The sequence below is a fragment of the Mastigoproctus giganteus genome, chromosome 1 (assembly GCF_048544385.1).
Source record: "Mastigoproctus giganteus isolate SK-2022 chromosome 1, ASM4854438v1, whole genome shotgun sequence".
In the NCBI taxonomy this organism is placed as follows: domain Eukaryota; kingdom Metazoa; phylum Arthropoda; class Arachnida; order Uropygi; family Thelyphonidae; genus Mastigoproctus; species Mastigoproctus giganteus.
Window position 1 is genome coordinate 220,261,494 of NC_143575.1, and position 27,592 is coordinate 220,289,085.

The 27,592-nt window shown below is 36.6% G+C and overlaps 1 protein-coding gene across 1 annotated transcript in view; it reads right to left on the minus strand.

The window, feature by feature from the left end:
- Positions 1 to 27,592, minus strand: part of Septin1 (Septin 1) — a 178,489-nt gene that overhangs the window by 12,383 nt on the left and 138,514 nt on the right. Inside the window, exons 6-7 of the mRNA XM_090384445.1 lie at positions 25,545 to 25,646; positions 12,113 to 12,258 (exon numbers count right to left, since the gene is read on the minus strand). Coding sequence (XP_090240571.1) covers positions 12,113 to 12,258; positions 25,545 to 25,646 — 248 coding nt within the window. The remainder of the gene's footprint in view (positions 1 to 12,112; positions 12,259 to 25,544; positions 25,647 to 27,592) is intronic.

Sequence of the window (27,592 nt, forward strand, 5' to 3'; positions counted from 1 at the left end):
TATTTTTGTTATGTCCTGTTTTGTCCTAGTTATTTTTATTTCATTAACAATACCAATACTGACAAACATGAGGCATTTGTCCAGGGACTGACTGTGGTACAGGTTTGCAACCCTGGACAGCCAGAGCACTACTTTATTTACCTCTTTTCCAATAACTTTCTGCTCTCCTTAATTACTACATCTTATTTCTCGTGCACAATTAGGCTGGCCAAAAGCAATATCGAGATGCTATTCCTCTACTATCGCTACTTGTTTCTTCTATAACAAAGTTTAGTATCTTTTCAAGATTACTTTGTTAGTTTTTGTTTCTCTCCCTGCAGGCTTTTTGCCTCATCTGTTTAATTGCTTACTTCCCCGTCACATGGGTACAGTTCACATTGACGATTTTCTCACCTTTCCCCCCCCATACCCGGGGCTACTTCCACTGATATATATACACCACACGTGAACTTTTGGCTTTCTCCTTTGGTCTCTGATGACATTCAACGTATTCCGGTCCATGCACACAGCAAGTTTTCTTGTTTTGCCTTCTTTTAGATTTCTCATTTTTTACAGGATTCTATCAGCATGATCTTAGCTTTATTTTTTATATATTTTTATTCTTTAATTTTAATTCTTCTTTTTGGTCTCTGTCGGGTCAGCAATGATGTATATGTATACTTTTAAAGTGTACTTCATAACAGAAACAGAGACCCGGCTTATTGCAGTGTCTCCTACGACTTTCGCTGCCGACCTTATGAAGAAGTACTTAAAGTCCTAGGACCCACGGCTTTATGTACTTACATTAATTATGCTTTTTTATGTTAATTTCATTTTATTTCAGGTAATCTGTTTTTTGGCATACATGTGCTCTCAATTCTTCCGTGGTAATTAAACCTGACAGTTCAGCCCCCACCTAATATGCTGATAATAACATTTGTCTATATTTCATTATGGTTGCCACTTTTTTCTACTATTACTAGTAGTACCTCGGCTCCATAATCCAGTTTAATATATTTTTAATTTTTCATTTTTAATACCTTTCTTGTTTGCTAAGACTCAATAATTTCATTACATCTTATTTTTATCAATTTTATATATATATAGACAAAAAGGTAAAAATCAGTATTTTTGTGTACATTGAAACTTCCCTTTAACGGACAGCCATGGGGAACGAAATTTTGTCCGTTAGAGAGAAGTGTCCGCTAACAAGAAGTCTGAGGGAGAAAAAAGAAAAGAAAGAAAGAAAAATCATTAAACTTTTAATGTAAAATTAAATTATATACAGATTTTGAACAATATTTTTGCAAATAATATACATACAATTGTGCTATGCATATTATGACTTTATCTTAAGAAAAATTCTACAGTACAGTAATCACTTATTTTCTTCTGCACCTTCTTCCAACTGATAATTTTGTTTGGAGTGAAGAAACCATCGAAAGTCCTTCAGTATCTTCTTCAGCGGCGAAAAACATTTTTAAATGATTGATTTGTATGAGCGCTTCTTCTATTTTCATCGGTGGTTCGTCGTTAATGTTCTTCGACAGAATGACCTCCTTCCATTTCTTCATCCTCATGAGGAACTTCTTGAAAAATATCGATGATAATGTCGTTGATATCTAGAGCACCATCTTCTGTAGTGAGGTTCGAGTCTATATCTTTGTAGCCAGGGTCACTTGTAGCGGAAGTATCGTACATTATCGATAGATGTTGAAGTTCTTGTTCTTCTTGGTGCTCCACATTGCTGTTCACAACTTCAATTTTTGCTTTTGAGAAGCCAGACTTTACAAAACAGTTCACAACAGTTTGTTTCCTAATTGCGTTTACTGAAGAGGAAATCCACTGAATCGCATCTAGGATGCTGAGTTTCTTTGCAAGGTCACTCGCACATGTTACATCATTCATGTTTGCAATGAGATGTCTTAAAACACGTTTTTTGTAGTGAAGTTTAAAATTTTTTATTATCCCTTGATCCAAGGGCTGACACTCTGCAAGATGTGTTTGGTGGCAGAAAAACGATTTGAATGTTGGACAATTCAATGTGCGGGTGAGATGCAGCATTATCCATGAAAAGAATAATTTTTCTGTTTTGATGAATCATGTTTTCGTTAAAGTGACTTATCCATTCACTCATAATATCTCCTGTCATCCACACTTTTTTATTAGACTTCCAGTCAACTTTTTTTTTTTTTTTTATTAGACTTCCAGTCAACATTCAGAAGATTCAACTTTATGTCCTTAAAACGACGAGGATTTTGTGGTTTTCCTATAACAAGAGGTTGTTCAAAGTCTCCCAGCATATTTGTACACAATAGTACAGTCAAGCGTTCCTTAGACATTTTTCCGCCCTGGCACTTTTCATTTTTTACTCATTGTTTTTTCAGGAAGAGCTTTAAAAAACAACTGTTTCGTCACAGTTGTAAATATCCTTAGCTTCAAAATCACGACATAAATCTTCTAATTTGACGGTCCACTCTGTTACAACCCCAGTATCAACAGATCCACCTTCACCACTTATGGTTTTCCAAGAAATTTTATGCCGAGTTTTGAACTTGTCTAGCCATCCCGCAGAACTCATTTACTCCCATAGATTTCACAACCTCCAAAGCCTTTTTCCTAATAATGGGAATTTTAATGGGAAAGGCCCATTACTGGGAATTTTTTTAGCATGTGTGCGACAAAACCACTCATACATAACATTGTCGATTTGAAGTCCAACAGTTTTCGGGAATGATTTTTGAACCTGAACATTTACATGTTGCCAAAATTGTTTGAGCAGTTCATTTTTTTCCCTTTAGGATGTCGCTTACCTGCGTCTTCTCGATTTTGAATTTTGCAGCGAGATAGCGAACACTATTTTTTTGCCAATCATACGCATTAATGAGTTCGACGTTATCTTTTACGAGAAGACATTGTGCACTTCACACGACACTGAAGAAAACTGAAACTCAAAAGACAAAAGGCCTACAAAATTCCACCCCCCCTTGCACACACCGAATTCATCAGAAGTTTTACACATGCCTTAAAATTCTTGAAAAAGGGTTTAGAACCGCGACGTAAACCTTGATAAAATTCAGATCATCGGAAATAGAAAATAAACACACGATTGAGGCAATATGTGGAAGAAACATTCCTAGAAAAAGGGCTGTAAGCTCGCCCGCTGTCCGTTATTGGGAGATCAAATTAAGTGCTAATATAAACAAAACAGTGCAGATTGCCTGTCCGCGTCCGTTACAGAGAATGTCCGCTAGACAGAAGCTGAAAACACGTTAAAACCAATAGAGGAGAGTTGGGGAATTTGAAAATGTCCGTTGTAGAGAGATCTTCAAAAAGGCCTCTAAGGTTGGGAGAGTACATATCCAGAATTTAAAACAAATACACCAACCGTTTAATTAAAATGGTTTAATACCAGAAACTAAAATGAACCAAACGATATTACACTGTAAAATGATATATGCAAGATTTACAAAATAAATATATACGATGAAACTTTAATATACAATAAAATAAATAAATAAATAAAATATTTAAAATACAATAAAGCTAAAAGCGATAAAACATTGACTGAAGCTTTCGGAGGCTTCCGCCTCCTTTCTCAACAACAATGATGTTAAATCAACACATCCTTAAGTAACAGGCTCACGGCACTATAAAGCTAAAAGCGATAAAACATTGACTGAAGCTTTCGGAGGCTTCCGCCTCCTTTCTCAACAACAATGATGTTAAATCAACACATCCTTAAGTAACAGGCTCACGGCACTAAAGCTAAAAGCGATAAAACATTGACTGAAGCTTTCGGAGGCTTCCGCCTCCTTTCTCAACAACAATGATGTTAAATCAACACATCCTTAAGTAACAGGCTCACGTGCCGTGAGCCTGTTACTTAAGGATGTGTTGATTTAACATCATTGTTGTTGAGAAAGGAGGCGGAAGCCTCCGAAAGCTTCAGTCAATGTTTTATCGCTTTTAGCTTTATTGTATTTTAAATATTTTATTTATTTATTTATTTTATTGTATATTAAAGTTTCATCGTATATATTTATTTTGTAAATCTTGCATATATCATTTTACAGTGTAATATCGTTTGGTTCATTTTAGTTTCTGGTATTAAACCATTTTAATTAAACGGTTGGTGTATTTGTTTTAAATTCTGGATATGTTGTAGAGAGATGTCCATTAAAGAGAGGTGTCCGTTAGAAGTTTCACTGTATATGGTAGGGGAGTTGAGCTATCAGATGTAGTAACCATGGAAGAATAGGGAGAACCTGTAAGTAACAAATCAATTTACCTGAAATAAAAATAAAATGCAATTAATAATGGCATAATTATAGTAAGAACCTAAAGCTGTGGGTCCTAGGACTTTAACTACTTCTTCAAAAGGGTTGGCAGCAAAAATCGTGGGAGCCACAACAATAGGCCAGGTCTCTGTTTCTGTTATATTGTACATGTAAAAGGTATATGTTTACATCACAGTCGACCCGACAGAGACCAGAAGGAAAAATAAAAAATAAATAAACTATAACATAAAAATAATAATGATAAATACATACATCCTGTGGAAATAGAAGAATGAAATGTAAAGTCAAAAAATCTGAGAGATGGGAGCAAAAACAAGAAAACTTACTGTATGTATGGACCGGAAGACGTTGAAAGTCAATGGTGATTGAAGGAGAGAGCTGAGTGTTCACGTACGGTGTATATATGTGTCAGTTGAAGTAGTCCCATGTGGGGGGAAAGGTGTGAAATCATAAATCGGAACTGTACCCATGTGAGGGGGAAGTGAGCAATTAAACAGATGAGGCAACAGAGGGAGAAACAAAAACTAACAAAGTTGTGTAAAAAGACACTAAACTTTGTGATAGAAGAAACAAGTAGTGATAGTAGAGAAATAGCATCTCGATATTGCTTTCGGCCAGCCTAACTGCTCACGAGAAATAAAATGTAGTAAAAAGAACAGCAGAAAGTAATTGAAATGGAGGTGAATAAAGCAGTGCTCTGGCAGTCCGGGGTTGCAAGCCTGTACCACAGATGGCCCCTGGATGGATGGCTGCTCACAAGAAATAAAATGTAATAAAAAGAACAGCAGAAAGTAATTGAAATGGAGGTGAATAAAGTAGTGCTCTGGCAGTCTGGGGTTGCAAGTCCGTACCACAGATGGCTGGACAATTGCTTCGTGTTTAGATCAATAGTGGCAATGTTAAAGAAATCAAAATAAAACAAATAAGATAAAAAATAAAAATACCCAAAAAATACACAAAAACGATAACAAGACAAGAAACATAATACTCCCATCAATAGACAATCCGTGGGCACGAGCTTTCCATACTGTGAGACACGGCAGTCAGGGGGAGTATGAAACTATACAATATGCACAGGCTAGAATGTAAAGGAGGTTAGTCTACTGACACTATGTTTAGAACTGGGTTGTAGTTTGTAATATTTCTAAATTTAATGTTAAATGCTTTTGTGAAATGATGGTAGAGGAAAGCAGCCGGGAATTTATTATGTAGTAATTTATAGTAGAGTATTTTAATGTTGTCTGAAAATAGGCTGATGCTATTGCATATTGTAGCAATTCTTATAGTTCATTCCAGTTTGATAAGACATTCGTAATTTCATTGCATCTTTATCATTTTATATATATATATATAGGGTGATTCAGGGGGAATAGTAAATATTTTGGGAGGTTATAGTATCGATTACCTTAAGTAAAAATCTGACGCTGTTTGGTGTTAGAAGTTAACAATGCTGCACATCTTCACACATGCTGAATATGCCAATATGGTATATATTTTTTCATCACAAAAACTGTATTACCATACGGGTTTTGTGATGGAAGTGCTATTGCTGCTTGTAGAGAATATGTCGACGGTTTCCTAACCGCAGAATACCGGATTCAAGAGCATTTACTAGTGTTTACACCAAACTGCGTGAGACTGGTACAGTTTCCAGCACTCTTATTTCTTCTGAACATGCAAATGAACAAAATGTGGATGAAATGGAACACATTCTTCAGTCGGTAGAACGTAGTCCTACTATTAGCACACGAAGAATTTCTACACGTATCAGTGTTCCATAGACAGACGAGAGTATGCGGAACATTACGTGAGCACAGCTTGTATCCATTTCACAACCAGGAAACTAAGCCCAGTGATTGGAATTTTGTTGGTGGGTAAATGCTAATCGCCGATTAATTCCATTAATACTCTCAGAAATGAAGCTACTTTCACCTGTGACAGTATCAACACCCGTAACTGTCAGAGAAAATCCACATGCCACTGTAGAAACAAATTTTCAAGATCGCTTCTCTGTAAACTGGTGTAGTATTATTGACAACCAGTTGATTGGGCCTGTTGTGTTACAAAATTGTCTCACAGGGCCCATTTACCTAGAATTTCTGCAAAATGAACTTCCACTACTATTGGAGGATGTTCCCTTGGCTACAAAGATTGGTATGTACTTTCAGCATGATGGAGCTCCTGCACATCATGCCTATCTAGTGATACAATATCTAAATTGAACTTTCCCTGAACGATGGATTAGCCACAGTGGTCCCATTCATTGCCCACCAAGGTCTCCAAGACCTCACACTCCGTTAGATTTTTGTTTGTGGGGATGGATGAAAAGTGCAGTATATAAAGAAAAGATTAATACAAGAGACAAATTTCTTGCTCACATTTTGGATACTGCTGCCCTCATAAAGGAATGCCAAGATAAACCTCAGAAAAAGAAGAACACGTCATATGACCACAAGAGTTGCAAAGTGCATTGAGGTTGGCAGCCAGATTTTTTTGATAATTTATTGTGAACTGTAAAAAATTGTCAATTATTTGTGTTTTGTATCATTCAAAAAGTCAATAAATACAAACAATAAGTCATTTATTGTTCTTTAATACCTTTCATAATGGCTTTGTGCGCACCATTTCAAACAGCTGTATCTCCATATCCATTGAGAGTTGGACATGTTTATATGAACTTTTTTACTCAGAATAATCGATACTATAACCTTCCAAAATATTTACTATTCCTCCTGAATCACCCTGTGTGTATATATATATATATATATATATATATATATTTTGTTAAACTGCACATTTACACAATAAAGAAATAATTGCACAAAGTAATAATAAAAATTTACTCAAACTTACACAATTGCCTTACCAAGAGGGCAAGTCCAGAGACTCAACACAGTAGACATCAGTCTAGATCAGGGGTTCTTAACCTGGTGCTTGTGAGCACCATTGTGCTCTTTAAAAAATAAATTTTGATCATGGCTGATGGGTGCTCGCAAACACCTTTGCTTAAGCTAAAAAACTTATATATAAATCTTTGTATTTATTTAAAAAAGGTACTTTTTTTCTCAACTTTCTGCAATATTCTACAAAAATACATTACAATCTTTGCTAGAAAATCCTTTCTTTTGTTAGTGATTGGAGGAAAATTCTATATTTTGTGATGTTTTAATCTCAAAAACAATCAAAGTTTGACTTTGATGATATTCTTAAAATTTTTCTTATTAATTATTATTAATTTGCCATTGATTTAGTAAAAAAAATTTTTACAAAATATTTTGTTGAGAATACAATCATTGTTGCTATAGTGGCACTACAGACCGAGGATACTGCCTCATGTGATTGTCAGTTTCTGGTTTTAACAGGTTTCTAAAAACCGGGTTTTGCTCAGTTGCACTGCTGAAATAGGTACTGTATATGTGTCGTGCTGATGTTAAAGGTGATAAAAGTGTTATAAGTAAGCAATCTTTTGATTTTAATGCTTAAATGTATTTTCTTTTAACAGATTTAACTAAATTACTAAACCCTTTCAAAATGGATAAATTTTTAAAAAGAAACCGAAACAAACATGAAGAAAAAAATGATGCATTAACACTACCTTCACAGTTGTCTGATTTAGACCTACACATTTCAAAAAATTAAAAAGCATTTCAATCCTCTTGGATTAAAAAGCTTTCAATCCTGAAATCCGGTTTCAGGAAAGCTTTTGATACTGTTGCACATGGAAGACTGCTGTACAAATTGGAGAGATATGGCATTAAGGGTAAGTTGCTACAATGGATAAAGGAATGGTTAAGTGGGAAAAGACAGAGTGGTAATCAATGGGCACTGCTCTTCATGGATTAAATTTATTAGTGGACAACAGTGGGCCCAACACAGAACTCCCAGGGTTCGGTGTGGGCCCATTGTTGTTTTCTATATTTATCAATGATATCGATATATCAGCTTATTGTCCAAGTTTGTAGATGATACAAAGGTTGGCAGGTTTGTTAATGACAGTAATGACAGCATACTACTGCAACAGGATCTAGAAAAGTTGGCCAGACGGGCTGAGAGATGTCAACTGAAGTTTAATATTTGACAAATGGAATATCGGATATGGGTAGCAGCAACCCCAGGGTAACTGTGTGGTGGTTCAAAACTCAGGAAAGTGGAAAATAAAAAAGACCTGGAGTAATTGTGCAGTCAGATGTGAAATTTTCTGAGAAGTGCAGACAAGCTGCCAGAGCAGCTCATGGGGGTCTTGTCAATGATATACAGGAATTTTGCTAGCAGGGATAAGTTGGTGACTATTCCTTTGTATAAAGCAATGGTCAGGCCCCACCTTGAATGCTGCATACAGGTCTGGAGGCCTCATTTTAGGAAGGATGTAGAGTTGCTGGAATGAGTACAGAAAAGGGCAATGAGATTATTGAAGGGAACAAAGGGTTACTCTCACCAAGAGAGGCTAAAGCTCTGAAAATCACAGCATCTGGAAACTAGGTACCTGCATGGTGATCTGATTGTGGTGTATAAGGCAATGAATGGTTTGAGCAAGCTCAATGCTGATGGGATTCTTCCTCTTGCTCAGACTATGCACACGAGGAGGCATAAATTTAAATTGAGCAAAGATGGTTGTAGAATAATGGAAATTAATAACTTAAATAAATTCAAGGAAGAACTGGACAAATCTTTGAAGCCAATGGTGGGTGAAATAGGTTTTTTTTTTTTTTTTTTTTTTTAACTGAGAGAAAGTGGAAGAGAAATTGTTGAAGTTAAACATACAAAAAGGCACGTATGGTGAAAATTATCTATCCAATTATATTAAGGGAGGCAAGCACACCCTTAGCCATAATTATGAGAGCATCCTTGGATTCAGGGGAGATGTGCAAAAGTAGCTGCAATTCACAAATAGGTATCAAATGGTGACAAGAATTACAGAGTGTTAGTTTAACTTCTGTTCCAGTGAAAATAATGGAGTCATTGGTTAAAGAAGTAATACAGAACCATCTATACAGGAATGCTGTGTCACTGCATGGTTTTGTTAAGAGTCAAGTCTTGTCTGACCAATTTGATTGGATACTATTATGGGGTAACCAAGGAACTGGATGCTTAAAATAATTTAGATTTCATATACTTTGATTTCAGAAAAGCTTTTGATACTGTTGCACATAAAAGACTGCTGTACAAATTGGAGCAGGATGGCATTAAAGCAAGTGAACTGGATGCTTAAAATAATCTAGATTTCATATACTTTTATTTCAGAAAAGCTTTTGATACTATTGCACATAAAAGACTGCTGTACAAATTGGAGCAGGATGGCATTAAAGCAAGTGACTGCTATGGATAGAGGGATGGTTGAGTAGGAGAATACAAAGGATAGTTATCCATGGACACTGCTCTTTGTGGAGTCCACCAGGGTTCATGACTGGGTCCATTGTTCTTTTCTATATTTATTAATGGTAATGATGAAGGTTTATCAAGTTTAATGTCTAAGTTTGCAGATGATACAAAGGTTGGCAGAGTGGTTTATGACAGCAATCAAGGTATACTAAAAAATTTGACAATTGGCTGAGAAATGGAAATTGAAGTTTAACACTGATAAAAACTGCATATAGTAGCAGTAATCCCAGATTAATGTACTAGTTGTGTGGTACTACATTCAGGTAGTGGAAAATGAAAAAGACCAGAGGGTAACTGTGCAGTCGGATATAAAGTTCTTTAAGCAGTTCAGCTGGCTGCCAAAACAGCTCATGGGGGTTTGTCAATGATAAGCAGGAATTGTTCTAGCAGAAATAAGGAGGTCATTATTCCATTCTATAAGGCTGCATCTTAGTACTGCATACAGGTCTGGAGGCCTTATTTTAGGAAGGATGTAGGAATGGGTAAAGAGAAGGGCAACAAAATTGGTGGGGGAACAAAAGGGTGCTCATACCTTTAGTTATACAAACTGCATTGTCTGGGGACTACAAAACTGTGAGGTGATCTGACTGAGTGTTGATTGAAGGCTTTGAATGGATTGAGTAAGCTCAATGCTGGTAAGATTCTTCCTCTTTCTCAGACTATGCACATTGAAATGGAGTTAGAGGACTTAAAAATCAAGGACATGTGGAGTGCAAGACTAAAATGCCTTAAAACTGATATTGAGGATTTAGAGAGGAAAAAGGCTGCCCTTACAATTCTATACAAATGGACGGCGATAGATGAGTTTAAAATGTAGACCAAATTGTGTTCGATGCATGGAGTAGCTTACCGGATCCATATATAAATTTGAAAATATTTGCGTTTGGACTTCTCTCAGTTTTTGGTTCGCCGTATTTCTACGAGCAAATATTTTTGAACATTAACTATATTAAAAATGAATCAAGAAACCATCGTCTGAACAATGCGAGCATGTTTAATTACGACATACTTGCATGATGTTGAGAGACTCGCTCAAGAAGTTCATCAGCAAAAATCACATTAATTTGTATCTAATTGGATGTTTGTTACGTTTTTTCAGTATTAATAAATAATATTTCAAAAAAATATATATTTTTTTTAAATAAACACCTTCCCACTCTATTTCATTTTTTAAAAAAAAATTCTCACCTTCCCCTCCTCCCAGCTTGAGCTGAGTTGCGGCTCTTCGGATTTTCTCTTTTTTAATTAGAGTAAAAATTGCTCTTCACTCAAAAAAAGGTTGCTGGCCCTTGTATAGGGTGTCAGACGAGAACTTAATAAAATTTTGAAATATTCTACAAAAACTTTATTATGAAATTATTTTTTAATTGTGTTATTATTTTTTACTTATTTTACTCACATTTTACTTATTTTTATATACTTGAATAATAAATTTATGCTTAATAAACTGTGTTAATCTTATTGTTGTTCTTATTCTTAAAAAGATTACTACTAAAAGTAACAATATCAGGAAGGAAAAAAAAAAAAAAAAAAAAAAAAAGTTAGTACTTTTCATATCCTTTTAATTTTCAATTTTTCCTGATAGCAAAGGTGAATACTGGCACCTATTTTTTTTTCAAAATTGTACTAAACCTAGACAAACACTCAAAGTACTTGAGTGATAATACACCTTTTCCCACCACCACTGTACCAGTTGTGGCACTTTTTTGCCCTGGTACAATTGCTGGTAGCAATTATGGAAATGTTCTGACTAGATAGTGCAAATTACATCTTAAGTTGCATCAGCAATGGCCTCATAAAAGTTTCATTTTCAAGGGGGGAAAAATGCATGGTGAGAGGTCAGGCAAGTGGGAGAGGGGGGGAGATGTAAGTCTTGTGTTTAATCAGCTCTTGTTGCATGAGAAATGAGCAGTGCGTGGGTGCATTGCTATGCTGACCACTGTTCTGGATACTTATGCCAAACTGACCCTAACAGACAGCGTAACATCTACATTTATCTTTCCTTATTCAAAAGTGACATACTTTAGAATGAATGTAGTGCACAATACAAAAAAGAAAAAAGAAGTAATAACATTTTCCCTTTCATCTTTTGTTCATAACAAAAATAAAAGTTTATACCATCCCTATACTAGATTCATAAGAAAATAATAATAAAAAATCATAGCAATAACAATAACTTTTATAAAACAAAAATTGTATCGTATTTTACAATATACACTGAATGCATAAATGTTGAAACAACTACATTCTCAATTGTTTTACTTTCAATGTACTGTGCAATTGAAGTTCAGAAAGTAAAAGTTCACATTACCAAGTATGAATTCATTTGAGGTGTTAAAGATTTTTGCTCATAAGATCAAGTATTTGTAAATCTGACATTCATAAACTCACAATACAGTTACCTTCCTCAAATTTCAGGGTGTGAAAAGGAAATGAAGTGGTGATCAACTTACATTAGCATGGTTCGGAGCTTAATGAAATCACAATGTTCAGGATTCTCTACTTCAACCACTCCCCAAGGATATAGTCGACCTCTTACTTTACGTCCTTTAACTTCAATTGTAGGAATAGCAGATGATACAGCAAATGGTACAGCTTCCTGTAAAATTAATAAAACTGTAATTAGAATAGAATATAAATTGTTTCAGAAGCTATCTTTGCTGTAATCCTCAAATACAAGATATTTTAGATACAAGAAGTACCTGTATTTAGTGTTAACTACTCAAGCTTGCCATGCCCTACCCTAAAAAAATAATCAAATAAGTTATCAGTAATCAAATAAAATTTCTAAAGATTAGCTACACTTATATTAAATTCTATTTGAAAAATATGAAACCACATTAAGAGGTTGTATGGTTAGGATAACGTGCATCTTATCTCTCTATACATTAAAAAAGTTTTCCTCCTGGTGATATTTATTCAACCTTGAGAATGCTGTGTGGTGAGGTAGCGAATGGGAGAAGAGGGATGCAGATCACGTGGTACGAGGGGGGGGGTGATTATGTCACTACAAATGTACAGGTAAATAATTACGTAGGTCATTTCCTGATTAGATATCGATCAGTGTGTTTCGACAGGTGTCTGGAATCTGTTATGTTTGATTTGCTAAATTAGTAATTAACACAATGCTGCGACCTAGATTGGCAATCACTGATTCAGAGAGAAAATAACGCCGTCAGGAGTCTGAATGCAAACATTGAGAGAAACATGCCAAAAGGTTACAAACTAATCAGAGAATAAGTTCAATGACAATGGAGCAAGTGAAAAATCAATGCAACAGGAAGCGGGTAGCTAATATGGACAAAGAACAGGCCGAAACTCAGTAAACCATTAAACGGCTTAGACACAACATAAGATCTTCAAGATTCTGATAACGAAGAAACCACTGAAGTATATTGCAATTTAGATGATATGGTAGGTGAATGTCAACATTGTGGTGGAATATCTTTTAACGGCAAACTCGGAAGAGCCACACGTTCATGTTGTCTGACAACACAAATGTGGAGGTTGGTGAGTGAAGCGAGCAGGGCCTCCTAGTTTATCATTATTAATTTTTTGTATTGGTATTATTTCAAAATGTTCATTCTAGACACAGTCCCACAAGCTCATTCACAGCAAAAAAGCTTATAACTGTCAATCTAAAATCATAGGCTGTATATATGATGCAGTAGCAATTATATAAATAAATAATGGGCCTTTTAATATGTACCAAGATTGCTGAAAAAGAATTTTACTACATGAGATGCAATCAAAAAGTTTGGGGATTGAGAATTAATATTTGGGAAATGATGAAGCTCACTGGCCTTTCGACGAATCTCCTTCAAAGTAGTCACCTTGACACTGTATATACCTATTTCAACATTTCTGCAAATTCCAGAAGTATTCCTGATATGTTTTTTTGGAATTATTAATAGTTCCTGCCTTGTATTCTAAATAATTTTCCTCAACCATTGTAAATCCATTATCTTTCAATGGAGCTTTAAAAACAAAAAACACAGGGAGCTAAATCTGCTGAGTATGGCAGATGGGAAATGCCAGTGATGGATTGCTGTTTTCTCTATGGCATCATACAATCACCAGAGAACTATTTTGTAGTATTTCTAGTTCACTGTTTGGCCAAGAAAAACAAATTTATGATGAACAATGCCCTAATTAAGTACCGTGCCTAAGAGTAAAAAAATATATGCATGATCTTCATATTTGATTGAGACTGCCTTGCTTTTTTTTTGGATCTTGTACAAGATGAAGTCTTCCAGTGAGAGGACCGACCTTTGTTTTTGGGCCATAGCCACACACACCCAAGATTCTTCACTAGTAATGATAGAAGAACAAAGCATGGGTCAGCAGCAGCACATTGATAAAGATCCTGACATGTGAGAACTTCCATTCTTTGTGTTGATCAATGAGGATGTGAGGCGCAAATGGTTAAGATGTGTTGCATTCTAAAATCTTGTTCTGAAATTGAGTGATGTGTCCCACAATATATACTAATTTCACTATCAATTTTTTGCATAGTAAAAGTCAATTACACCTGATCAGATCAGAAACAACTGAATCATTGGTTTCTGAAGTTGAAGGACAGTCAGCTATCCTCTTTAAACTTTGTAAACTCCCCTGAAAAGTACATGAACAGAGCATCTTCTATAAAAAAAACTTTTAACAATCCTTGTATTCCTGTTGCACTTTCCTTAATTTGAAACAAAATTTGATGCAGATTTGCTGCTCAATAAAATCACTCACTTTAAAATGCAAAAAAATACATTCTATTCAAAGTGTACTAATTCAAAATGACTGCTTCAGATAAATGAATTCTTATGTCTAGATGAGTCACCAAGTTTGTTGCAACAAATTGCAACTTGCATATGATAATGTAATTTCAAGACAGTCTGTTATGATAATGTAATTTCAAGACAAACCTTTGGACAAAAACTGGTATTTAATATATCCTATTCATTGATGCTATTGAATTAAAGCCTGTTTTGCAAAACAGGCTTTAATGTTGCAAAATGTTGCAAAACTTAAGCCTGTTTTGCAACATTTCCAGGAGTTGTAACAGCAGAAGACTTCTGACAATAATATCACAATTTACGAGGTCAAAGCCCGCTGCAATGCTCGTTTTTTCCCCGACAGAATATATATATATATTTTTTTAATGTAAACCCCAAACACGAGAGGTGTTAGAACCTATAGTACTTAGTACCGTGCTTGGGTTGGAGGTTGAGAAAATGAAAGAAGAATATTTGTTGACATTGGACTTGAACTTCTGTAGACTGTAATTTTCAGGAAATACGTATGAAGGAAGGTTGTTCCAGAAAACAGCAATTGAATGAATAAACGAGGAAGATAGAAAGTTGGTTCTGTGAGCTTGAAGTTGGACAGTAAATGGATGTTGGCTGGTGGCGGCACGTGTTCGGACTGTTTTGAAAGAGAGAGCAGGAATTATAGAAGCTATTTCAGAAGAACAGTGCCCATGGAAGTATCTGTAGAAGAGGCATGCAGCAGAAACAGTACGTCTATGAGACAGTGAGTGCAGAGACTCTGTTAGAGATGAGTCATTAATTAACCTAACTGCCCTCTTCTGAATGGAATCAAGAAGCCTGAGAGAGGTTTTGGGGGCACCACCCCAGATGTGGGAACAATATTCCATGGCAGGGCAGATTTGTTTTTTATACAGAGTGAGCAGCTGTTTGGAAGAAAAGTAACGCCGAGAGCGAAAGAGAAAACCAAGTTTTTTAGATGCAGAAGAAGCAATATTTGTAATGTGCTTGTGACAAGAGAGATTAGAAGTCAGGGTAATCCCCAAAAGAGATATATCATTTTGCCTAGAAATCGGAGTGTCACTAAAGATAAGCATAGGAGCAGAAGAATCCTTTTTGCGAGATATTCGGCCCTGGAGGGATTGTGAAAGGCTCAAGGGGTAGAATTTTTTTCAGCCTGGACTGTACTTGTTAACAGGAGAGATTGCTTCTACAGGGATGGGATACACTTAAATAGAAATGGTGCAAGAATTTTTCCTGATGCTGTCGAGGCAATGTTAGGAGGGTCGGAAAACTGCTAGTTGGGGGGGGATACAAGGACTAATAAATTAACAGTAGCCACTGGCAGAGGTGGAAGTGATTCTTGCACTGCTTCTATTGAAATGAGCAGAAGCCTGAAAAACAAGATGCAGGATATTTCAGAGACTGCTGGGAGTCATTGCGGTACAAGTAAACACATGGGTTGTGTTAGGGTAGCCAAGAATAGAAACAGGTGCATGTATGACTGCGTGTACACCAATGCTAGGAGTTTAGTAAATAAATTTGATGAATTTGAGGTTTTGCTCAAAACATCAAAGGCAGATATTGTTGGGATATCAGGAACGTGGTGTCACACAGATATAAGGAATGCGGAACTGGAATTTGGGGAATACAATGTGCATAGAAAGGATAGACAGGACAGGAGGGGAGGAGGGGTTATGCTATTAGTTAAGAAACACATAAAACCCAAGGAAGTGAAGCCAGTCGACATCGATGGACAGGGCAGTGTCGAGTCAGTTTGGTGTGACATAAGCATAGGGAAATCAAAATTGAGAGTAGGAGTGTGCTATAGGCCTAATGAGTCTGATGAGTATAATAAGATACTGTACAGGGAAATAGAGTGGGCCAGTAAATCAGAGAGTCTTATAATGGGGGATTTTAATTTCCCAGATATTGACTGGAATTTGTGGGTTGGTCACTCACACACTAGCAAGGCTTTTGTGGATTTATTGGATGATTGTTTTCTACATCAGCATGTTCGTGTGGCAACAAGAGGGAGCAATACTCTTGATCTGATTATCAGTAGTGATTCTTCATGCATTAAGAATCTGCAGATAAATGAACCACCAGGTGGCAGTGATCACAGTGTGTTGAAGTGGGATTTACTCAAGGAGGTAACTACCATCAGAGGTAAAGGGAAGGGTTTTTGTTTTCGTAAAGGCGACTATGATGGTCTGAGACAGTATTTAAATTCTATACAGTGGGACCAACTGATGATGTTACCAACAGCAAACTCAAAGTTGGAAGCATTCAAGGAACTAATCTTGGAAGCTATCAGGCTTTACATACCAATAAAGAAATATTGTTCAAGGTTTAGGCCTAAATGGTTGTCAGATGAACTAATGAGACATGTGGCAGAGAAGAAAAATGCACGGAATACATACAAATTAATGGGTGACATGGAAGCCTATGATAGATATTATAAGTTGGTCTGTAACCAAGTCACAAAGGAGATTAGGTAAGCAAAGGCAGACTACGAAAAATCCTTGGCAAAGGATGCAAAGAAAAACAGAAAAGAGTTCTTTACCTATTTAAACTCAAGAAGGAAAGGGATGAATCAGATTGGTCCACTGGATATTGATGGTTCAACAGTTGACGATCCTGCTCAGGTGGCTAACAATCTAAACGAGTATTTTGCATCTACATTCACGCATGAGGAGTTATTCAGGAAGGAGAATGACGTAGGTAAAGTAAACATTGGCAGTGAGCTAGATGATTTTGTAATAACTGAGAGGAAAGTGGAGGGGAGATTGTTGAGGATAAACATAAAAAAGGCACCTGGGGTGGATGGGATCTATCCAGTTATATTAAAGGAGGCAGCAGGGGAAGTAAGCAAACCCCTAGCCATAATTATGAGAGCTTCTTTGGACTCAGGGGAGGGACCCATAGACTGGAGATGTGCAAATGTAACCCCAATTCACAAAGGAGGATCAAAGGCTGACACAAGTAATTATAGACCTGTTAGTTTAACTTCTGTTCCAGGTAAATTAATGGAGGCACTGGTTAAAGAAGCACTGCAGGATCATCTAGACAAGAATTCAGTTATAGCTCAGACGCAGCATGGTTTTGTTAAGGGCAGGTCTTGCCTGACCAATTTGATTGGATACTATGATGTAGTCACAAAAGAACTGTATGCAGGGAATAACTTTGATATTATATATTTGAATCTTAGAAAGGCTTTTGATACTGTTGCACATGGAAGACTGCTACACAAATTGGAGCAGTGTGGCATTGGAGGCAAATTGCTGCTATGGATAAGGGGATGGTTGAGTGGCAGAAGACAGAGAGTGGTAATCAATGGACACTGCTCAACGTGGACTAATGTTATTAGTGGAGTTCCTCAGGGTTCAGTGTTGGGTCCGTTGTTGTTTTCGGTGTTTATGAATGATATTGATGATGGTATATCAAGTTTAATGTCCAAGTTTGCAGATGATACAAAGGTAGGCAGGGTTGTTAAGGACACTACTGACGCTATGCTGCTGCAACAGGATCTGGAAAGGTTGAACAGATGGGCTGAGAGGTGGCAAATGAAGTTTAACATTGACAAATGTAAAGTATTACATATGGGAAACAGTAACCACAGAGCAACGTATCAACTCTGCGGTACACTGACAGTGGTGGAGAATGAAAAGGACCTGGGGGTAATTGTACAGGCAGATATGAAGTTCTCTGAGCAGTGCAGACGAGCTGCAAGAGTAGCTCATGGTGTCTTGTCAATGATATACAGGAATTTTTCTAGCAGGGATAAGGAGGTGATTATTCCCTTGTATAAAGCCACATCTTGAGTACTGTATACAGGTCTGCAGGCCTCATTTCAAGAAGGATGTAGAGCTGCTGGAACGGGTACAGAGAAGAAAGGCTTAAGTTTTGCAAATTACAGAGTCTGGAGACTAGGCACCGGCGAGGTGATCTGATAGAGGTGTATAAGGCTTTGAATGGTTTGAGCATGCTCAATGCCAATGGGATTCTTCATCTTGCTCAGAATAATCACCTCAGAGGGCATAAATTCAAATTGAGGAAGGACGGATGTCGGATAGATGTGCGGAAATTTGCCTTTGGCCAGCGGGTGGTTGGTTGGTGGAACCGACTTCCATCACTTGTTGTTGAAGTTGATAGCCTAAACAAATTTAAGGCTCAACTGGACAGGTATTTTGAACAAACGGAGGGGTGAAATGGGAGTGGTGTGTGTGTTTTTTTTTTTTTTTTTTTTTTTTTGGCTGATGCTGAATAAGCTTGCTTTCTTGCATCATATGCCTCTACTAATGCTAATATAAGACAAGACTGAGTTTTAGAAGGGTAGAAATCAACTAAGTTGTCTTTGCCCCAATGGAGAATTACCTGAAGATCGGCATTTAAGGAATTGGTAGCAGATTTTCTAGAAGTTGAAACTGATTGAGCAGGACAAGGTTCCTCAAAATGGAAAGTGGAATGCAATGTGCTATCATCAGCAAAACTATGGATAGGATTTCCAGTCAATGGAAGAAGGTCATTAATATACAAGAGATAAAGAGTGGGGGAAAGAACTGAACCTTTGGGGACACCAGCATTAGTGGAGAAGTTAGAAGACAGAGAGCCATCTACCATCACCCTCAGTGAGCTATCCAGTTATATTAAAGGAGGCAGCAAAGGAAGTAAGCAAACCCATAGCCATAATTATGAGAGTTTCCTTGGACTCGGTGGGGGGGGGGACCTGTGGACTGGAGATGTGCAAATGTGACTGATTCATAAAGGAGAATCAAAGGGTGACAAGTAATTACAGACCTGTTGCTTTAACTTCTGTTCAGGGGGAACATAATGGAGGCCTGGTTAAAGTAGTGCTGCAGAATCATCTAGACAAGATTGTCTTCAGTTATAATTCAGACACAGAACAGGTTTGTTAAGGGGAAGTCTTGTCTCACCAAGACTTCCCCTTTGATTGGAAACTATGATGTGAACACAAAGGAACTGGATGCAAAGAATAATTTTCATATATCATATACTTGGATCTTAGGAAGGCTTTTGATACTGTTGCAGTAATTGGAGCAGTGTGGCATTGGAGGCAAATTGCTGCTATGGATAAAGGGATGGTTGAGTGGGAGAAGACAGGGAGTGGTAATCAATGGACACTGCTCTTCATGGAGTAATGTTATTAGTGGAGTCCCTCAGGGTTCAGTGTCGGGTCCATTTTTGTTTTCAGTATTTATTAATGATATTGATGATGGTATATCAGGCTTAATGTCTAAGTTTGCAGATGATACAAAGGTTGGCAGGGTTGTTAATGACAGTAATGGCAGTGTGCTACTGCAACAGGATCTAGATAATTTTGGCAGATGGGCTAAGAAGTGTTGCCAAGCTCTGTAGCGTGCATGTCTTTCCTTATACATCCTTTTGAAGTCACCAAGTAGGTTGCCCACGTTTGGATCCTTTCAAGAATCTTGATATCTTTTTTTTTTAGGTGGTGTTCCATACTTGCACAGTATTCCACGTGTAGCCATAAAATTGCCTTATACAGTGGGATTAAGACTTCCCTATCCCTACAAGAAACCTTTTGATAAATCATTAATCACTATGGACCTTCCTTGCAGTATGTCTACACTGCTTGGGGAACTTCATGTATACCTGTATCAACTCCCACATCCCTTTCTTCCTCTACTATTTTTAGTTCAACCCCATCAAGTGTATAAGTTATTTTGGGGTTACTATTCCAAGTGTTGACCATTACAAGCGAATTAACCATTTACTAATAACAAATCACATAAAACACTTCCTGACAACTGCTACTCTCCAAAAAAAAGAGAAACTGAAAGTGTATACTGAGCAACTGACTAATATTCTCTACTCTAAACAAAAACAGTTACCTAATGGCAGTTTTTGAAGTTCACACTGATAATTAAAACATAACACAAATTCATATTTGAAAAATGCAAAAAAAAAAAAAAAAAAAAAAAATAGCATTAGCAAAGGCACATGATGCAAGAAAGCAAGCTTATATAGCATCAGCCAAAAAAAAAAAAAAAAAAAGAAGAAACACCCTTATTTCACCCATCCACCGGCTCCAAATGTTTGTCAAGTTCTGCCTTTAACCTATTTAAGCTATCAACTTCTACGACAGATGGACGTTTGTTCCAGCAATCAACCACCCACTGACTAACAGCAAATTTCCGCACATCTATCCTCCTACAACTGTCTTTCCTTAATTTGAATTTATGCCCTCTCAGGCGATTATTCTGATCAAGAGGAAGAATCCCATCAGCATTGAGCATGCTCAAACCATTCAAGACTTTATACACCTCAATCAGCTCACCTCGCAAGTGATTTAAGCTTGTCTAAAATCAGGAAAAACATAAAACTTGCTGGGAAATCATAAGATATATGAATACTATAAATATTCTTGATAAATGGGAAAAGCTGGCATGTCTGCTGGTATATTTTCGGTCACAATGAAGCTGTAATTTTGTCTAGCCACAGTTTATGATTAATAAAAGAATAAATTGTTTCAACAAAACATACATACATATCCTAGTTTCCTCATCCTCCAAATAAGCTACATTTTTATAAAAACAGAGATAATATAAAATGCTAGTAATGAAAAAGATTTCAGTAAATACAGAAAGCTGTTAACATTCAAACATTCATGTGGGGAATATGTTCCTGAAAATCAATGTGAATGTCAAACGTTTGTGTGAAGTCCAGTGCCTTAGAAAAAAAGAGAGAGAATCAGATAGATCTTTCTTTTAGAAATAAATTCTGTTTATACTCTAGAACCTGGGTTCCCAACCTGTGGGTCGCAACCCCCAAATGTGTCGCAAAGTGTTTTCTGGGGGGTCGCTGCGGTTATTCTTAGTTGCAATTATTTTTATAGGAAATTTCACCACGAAGGTTTTTGACACATTTCAATATGGCATATGGCTACACTGCAATATTCTACTAGTTGTTGTAACACTGATTTTTGATAAATGAAAGGAAGTGACTTAGGGTCCACCACAGCAGATACTTAAAACACCGCCATGTTTGCAATGATGTAATTCTATAATGTCCATGATGGGTCGTCTAATGCAAACTGGCACGAACTTAGTTCGCCAATAGTCAACCAGAACTGGTTATCGAAAGGAAATGTTGTCAATCGTGTCTTTGAGTTGAAAGATGAAATCAAGTTGTTCCTGGAAGTGCAAGGGAAAAATGACCTTATGGCTTATTTTAATGATGAAGGCTTGGAAGAAAACAGTTGTTTACTTAGCAGACATTTTAGACCGGCTAAATAAGCTGAGCCTGAAACTTCAGGGAAAGGAAACACATTATCCAATTTCAAGACAATCTTCAGACATTTGTATCCAAGCTGCAAAACTGGCGTTGGAAAGTAAATCTTGGAAACATTGCCATGTTTGAAAAACTCTGCACTGTGGTACAGGAATCTGAAGGTGAACTGGATGAGAATCTGAAGGAGGAGATTACTGGGCACCTTGAATCCCTTGAAAAGGAATTTCAGCAGTACTTCTCTGAGCTTACAGAAGAAGCTGCGCTGGTACAAAACCCATTCTCTGCTTCCCTAATTGTAGCGAGCATTCCCAATGAAGTACAGGATGAATTCTTGGATCTGCGGAATGATTCCTCAGCATATAATTTGTTTTATGAAAAATTGCTGACTCAGTTCTAGTGTGCTATATATCAGTCATATCCAAATGTCAACATGCTTGCCTTTCGACATTTACTTCCATTTGCCTCCACATAACCGGCCTCCGTAGCCGAGTGGGCAGGAGCGGGAGTGCAGTAGCACACGCTCTTTGAGTAGACCAGGGTTCAAGCCCCTGACTGCTGAATACGGTCAATCTGCCAACCCGCACTGGACCAACGTGGCAGATTAGGTCCATTTCCCTCAGCATGAATTGTTGAGGAGGCTTCCATCCTGCAGTGGGTTGATAATGGCTGCACTTTACTTTTTTTTTTATCTCTGCGAGAGTGGATTTTCAACACTTCTTCATATCAAGGTTGGCTTTAACAAAAACTCAGCTGCAAATTTTGAAGCTGGTTGCCCAGATGCAAGTACAACCATCACATTAAATATTAGGTTAGAATTATATTCTGAAAAATCTATTTTTAATGTGTTTTCTTTACCCTATTAAAAATGCCTTTTTATGCAAATTTGGCAGGGGTCACAGGTTACCTGGCTATTATAAAAAGGGGTCGCGACTCGAAAAAATTGGGAAACACTGCTCTAGAAGGACCACATAAGGAGTTCACACAAGAAATTGCCATATTTATAGTCGTGGGCTTGAACCTTATTCATTCACTAAAGCACAGAAACTTCTTTATGCTTGCACTTGCCCATTTGGCTACGGCGGCTATTCATGATCAACAAGAATTAACCTGTAATATATGTAAATAGCCATGCTTATTATAACAAAAATAAATATAAACACTAAGAATATTTTGTACAAAGAATAAATAAAAAATAAAATTCAAAAATCTCAATTCAACTCACTGAAAATGATAATGAGGATTGTAGATACAGGAGGATGGATTGGGAAGAGAGAGAGAGAAGGTGGGAGGGAGATTTGGATGCAGGATCCTCATGAAAATATTTCCAGGAAGATGAGTTATAAGATTCAGCAGAGGAATGGGATTCAGTTGCGATATTCGTAAAGTTTATTATTTCGTTATTTGGTTTTTAGGAGCATTAGCAACTAAAGCCATATTGCTCCGGGAGGATATGCGGTGGTCATTCCCTGACCTTTCCACATCCTCCGTATTTGGTGGGCACAGGCTCGAACCCCGGTCTAATCAAGAAGCGTGTGCTACGCACTGCTGCTCCTGGCTACGGAGGCGCCATATTCTTAAAGTAGTGGAAATTTTCTTCATCTTTGCAATCCCTGCAGATCTTATAAGGAGCCATAAGAGTCTCAAATGCTTTCTTAAATTTAAACCATGCTCCATCATAGGTCCATTTCAAACACCTTGTCAGCCAGAGCCTTAGATGTCCAAAACAGATTACACCTTCACTTGGCTATTCACACAGCTGTCAATTAAGTGACAGCCAAGACTTCTGAATCACAGACTCTTCTTCCTCACTCCCTTTGAATTGAGTGTAATGAGTTTTGCAACTCTTCTGAATGGGAGTTGAGAAACTCCTCTACTTCACTTTCTTTGAAATCATCAAATCCTCTCCTCTCACATTTTATGCTAAATTCAATCTTCAGTTCTACCAATTACATGCCTTTCAGATCATTCACCACTACAAGCAACAGCTTCCTTCAGCATGCATTTCAAGTCAAGTCATCTAGGATTCTTTTATATTTGTTATACGATCAGCAATGTTATACTTTTTCTAGCCATATAGTACAAGAAAGGCACAGACTTTTGCTGCACTGGCAAAAAAAAAACTTTAAACTCTCAGCATCAACTACTGCAGAGGCAACTTGTTCCAGCAATCAATAACTTGCTGGCTAAAAGAAAACTTCCTATAATCTAGTATAAATCTCTGTTTCTGTAATTTGAATTTATGGCCCCTAGTTCTGGAATCCTTTATAACAGTGAAAATTCTACCTTCATTCATTTTACTAACCCCTCTCAGAGCCTTATAAACCTTAATCAGGTCCCCGTTTAAAGGTGCCTGGTTGACAAGTCCTATAGCAGACATAATCAGTCTTTCCTTGTACAGTCATCCTTTTGCCGATCACATCACATGAGTTGCCTGTCTTTGGACCCTTTCAAGAAGCTCATACTTTTTTTTCAGAAGAGATCTCCATACTTGGACACATTCATCGAAATGAGGTTATACAAATTCTTTAAACAGTGGTTGTGGTATTATGATCTCCTTATCCTTACAGGCTATTGTTTAATAAATCATCGACAGGACACCATGGGCTTTCCTAGCCACATTGTATTATAACTCCCAGATCCCTTGCTTCCTCTACTGTTTTTAATTCAATCCCAAGTATGCGCGCACGTGCGTGTGTTTGTTTGTTTTGTAGGTATTTTATTATTTGAATGACTATAATTCATTCATAAAGAAACCACAGCATTAAAATTTACATCTTTACAGATAATTCATCTCTATACCTATGTTGGAAAACAGAAGCAAACTCCAAATAAATATTTTTATTTGCTATCATAAGAGAAAGAGGGTAAACACAATGACAAGTCTGTACCAAGATCTGAATGATCACAAAATTACTGTGAATACAATTTTTGATATTTGTTATAATTTGTTGAAAACAGACAGAAAGACTCAAAAAAATATAACTGTTAATGGAGAGAATCCAGACCATCTGGTCACAGCCTTTTTAAAAGACCTGGAAAGTTTTAGGGGAGAATGCAGATTGGCCAGTTATCATTTGTTATTACTGATTTAAGTTTGCAACATCTTTATTTTTGATTATCAGTTGCAATTGTTCTTACTGTTGTATATGGTATTCAATGTTAATGCCTGATATCAACTACTCATTTACCAGCTTCGAAATGAGCATTAATTTTCAGCTTTGTAAACAAAGTTGAAAATTATTTGAAACTGGGGACTACTCTTGCCTTCTTGAATTTCTTATCTGACTTTGTAAACAGGGGTACTGATTATGATGCAAAAATAAGACAAAATTGGCAGGGATCTAGATTATGAACTTCTTACCAGGAGTGCTCCTGGTAGGCTGGTGGTGCTGAAAGACATCCAATAGAATGTGACAGCAAACTCAACTGGCTCACATTTGAAGACTTCCATATCCATCAGGGGAAATACTTTGAGAGAAATCCGACTTATAAAAAATGGGGTTTCCTTCAAAGCAAAACTTTTTTTTTAAAAAAGTTTTTAATAAATGTTTTTGATAAAAAAAATAGTCTTTAGAATTTCTTGATCAAACCTTGTATATCTAAGTTTATACATATAACATGTAATTTTTCATTCAAATTTCAATGTTATTATTATTATTATTATTATTAATTTTTTTTATTACACAAAAGTATAAGTTTATAAGTTGATCTTAATTGTATATGAAAAATGTTCTTCAAAAGGTTCTGGAATTCATTAATTCTGAAAATACAAATATACTGATGAGTATTTTTTTTTTCCCCATTTGTAACATTAAGACTTAAGATATACACAAAAAATTCTATGCCAACATACCTTTAACTGCTTCACTTGTTCTTTATAATCTTCATCTTCATCAGAATCACAATCAGGAAGAGGATATATTCGGATACCATTCTCTTGAATTTCTTGCATGATCTATAATTAAATTTACCTTTTTTTTTAATATCTTTTACAAGTGTTAAATTTCTTTTTATTCATGAGCAAGTCTAGTTTCTTGATACATTAATGAAGTTACAAGTTATTAATCAAAAAGAATCATTATACAATACTGTGTTAGTATTGTATAATGATTGGGGTTTATTCAGATTGGGGTTTATTCTGCTAGAGGAATTGAGAAATATTTTAGTTGGTATGCATCATAAATTGAAGTGTTTTGTGAATATTGTGCTGTTGTGAAAGCCAGAAGAAGCTTTGCCTGTTTAATATATGATTTGTAAGTCATTGTTTTTCTTTCCTTAGTGGCCTAATACTCACAAAACACTCCAATTTATGATGCATACCAACTAAAATATTTCTCAATTCCTCTAGCAGAATAGTTTTAGATGGGCAAGAGATATCGACCTCAGTGGATGGGCCCTGACTAGCATTTCCAACTTTACATTTCAAGGAAACCAAATAAAAATAATTGTGTAGATCAGCTAAGTATGGCTTATCCACATCAATTACTTCAAAGTAGGTATTTTCAAAGTCTAAAACAACATAAATTTCAACTACTAGTGATTACATTTTAAATGTGAGTTGGGTTGTTTTACACTCAAACAACTTACCTAAACCTGTCACTGACAAACTTAGGGATTTGAAAGAATACAGTACACAAATTTCACTTATTCTTAGTTATTTTTTTTACACTTATGCTGTACATGATATGTTGAGAGAACAATGAGTGATCCACTCAAAATGTCAAAATATAAACAATTATGTATCATCTACGAATTTTGGCAGCAATCGTTCTTAAGAACCATACTTTTATTCTACTAATCTTCTGAGAATCTCACCAAATTAACTACCATGATGAAAGTAGATATGTGACAAAAATGTACATCAAATTCAAGCTGAATGTCTAAAAACTGGACAATGTGCATTGAGTTGAAGGTACAAACTGAACACCAGACACTTCAGTTCAAAATCAGACAGCTGGCAACCATCAACTTCAAAATTAGACAGCTGGCAACCATCAACATCAAAATCAGACAAGTGGCAATCTCACATATCTTTCCAATTTCTTCCACAACAAGGTAGGCTCAGATTGGGGTTTAAGTGGATCAATCCACTTAATCTACACTTTGGATCAATCCACTTATCTTGGAAGCTACTAGGCTTTACATACCAACTAAGAAATATTGTTCAAGGTTTAGGCCTAAATGGATGTCAGATGAACTGATGAGGCATATGGCAGAGAAGAAACATGCATGGGATACATACAAATTAACACATGACACAGAAGCCTATGATAGATACAAGTTGATCTGTAACCAAGTTACAAAGGAGGTTAGGCAGGCAAAGGCAGATTAGGAGAAATCTTTGGCAAGGGATGCAAAGAAAAACAGCAAAGAGTTCTTTACTTATGTAAACTCTAGAAGGAAGGGGATGAATCAGATTGGCCCACTTGATATCGATGGGTCAACTGTTGATGATCCTGCTCAGGTAGCTAACAAACTAAACGAATATTTTGCATCGACATTCACACATGAGGAGTTATTTAGCGAGGGGAAAGCCAGAGGTGTATGCAACTCTAGCAGTAAGCTAGAGAATCTTGTAATAACTGAGAGTAAAGTGGAGGAGAAACTGTTGAAGATAAACACAAGAAAGGCACCCGGGGTGGATGGGATCTATCCAGTTATATTAAAGGAGGCAGCAGAGGAAGTACGCAAACCCTTAGCATAATTATGAGAGCTTCCTTGGACTCAGGGGAGGTACCCACAGACTGGAGATGTGCAAATGTGACCCCAATTCACAAAGGAGGATCAAAGGCTGACACAAGCAATTATAGACCTGTGAGTTTAACTTCTGTTCCAGGAAAATTAATGGAGGCACTAGTTAAAGAAGCACTTCAGGATCATTTAGACAAGACTTCAGTTATA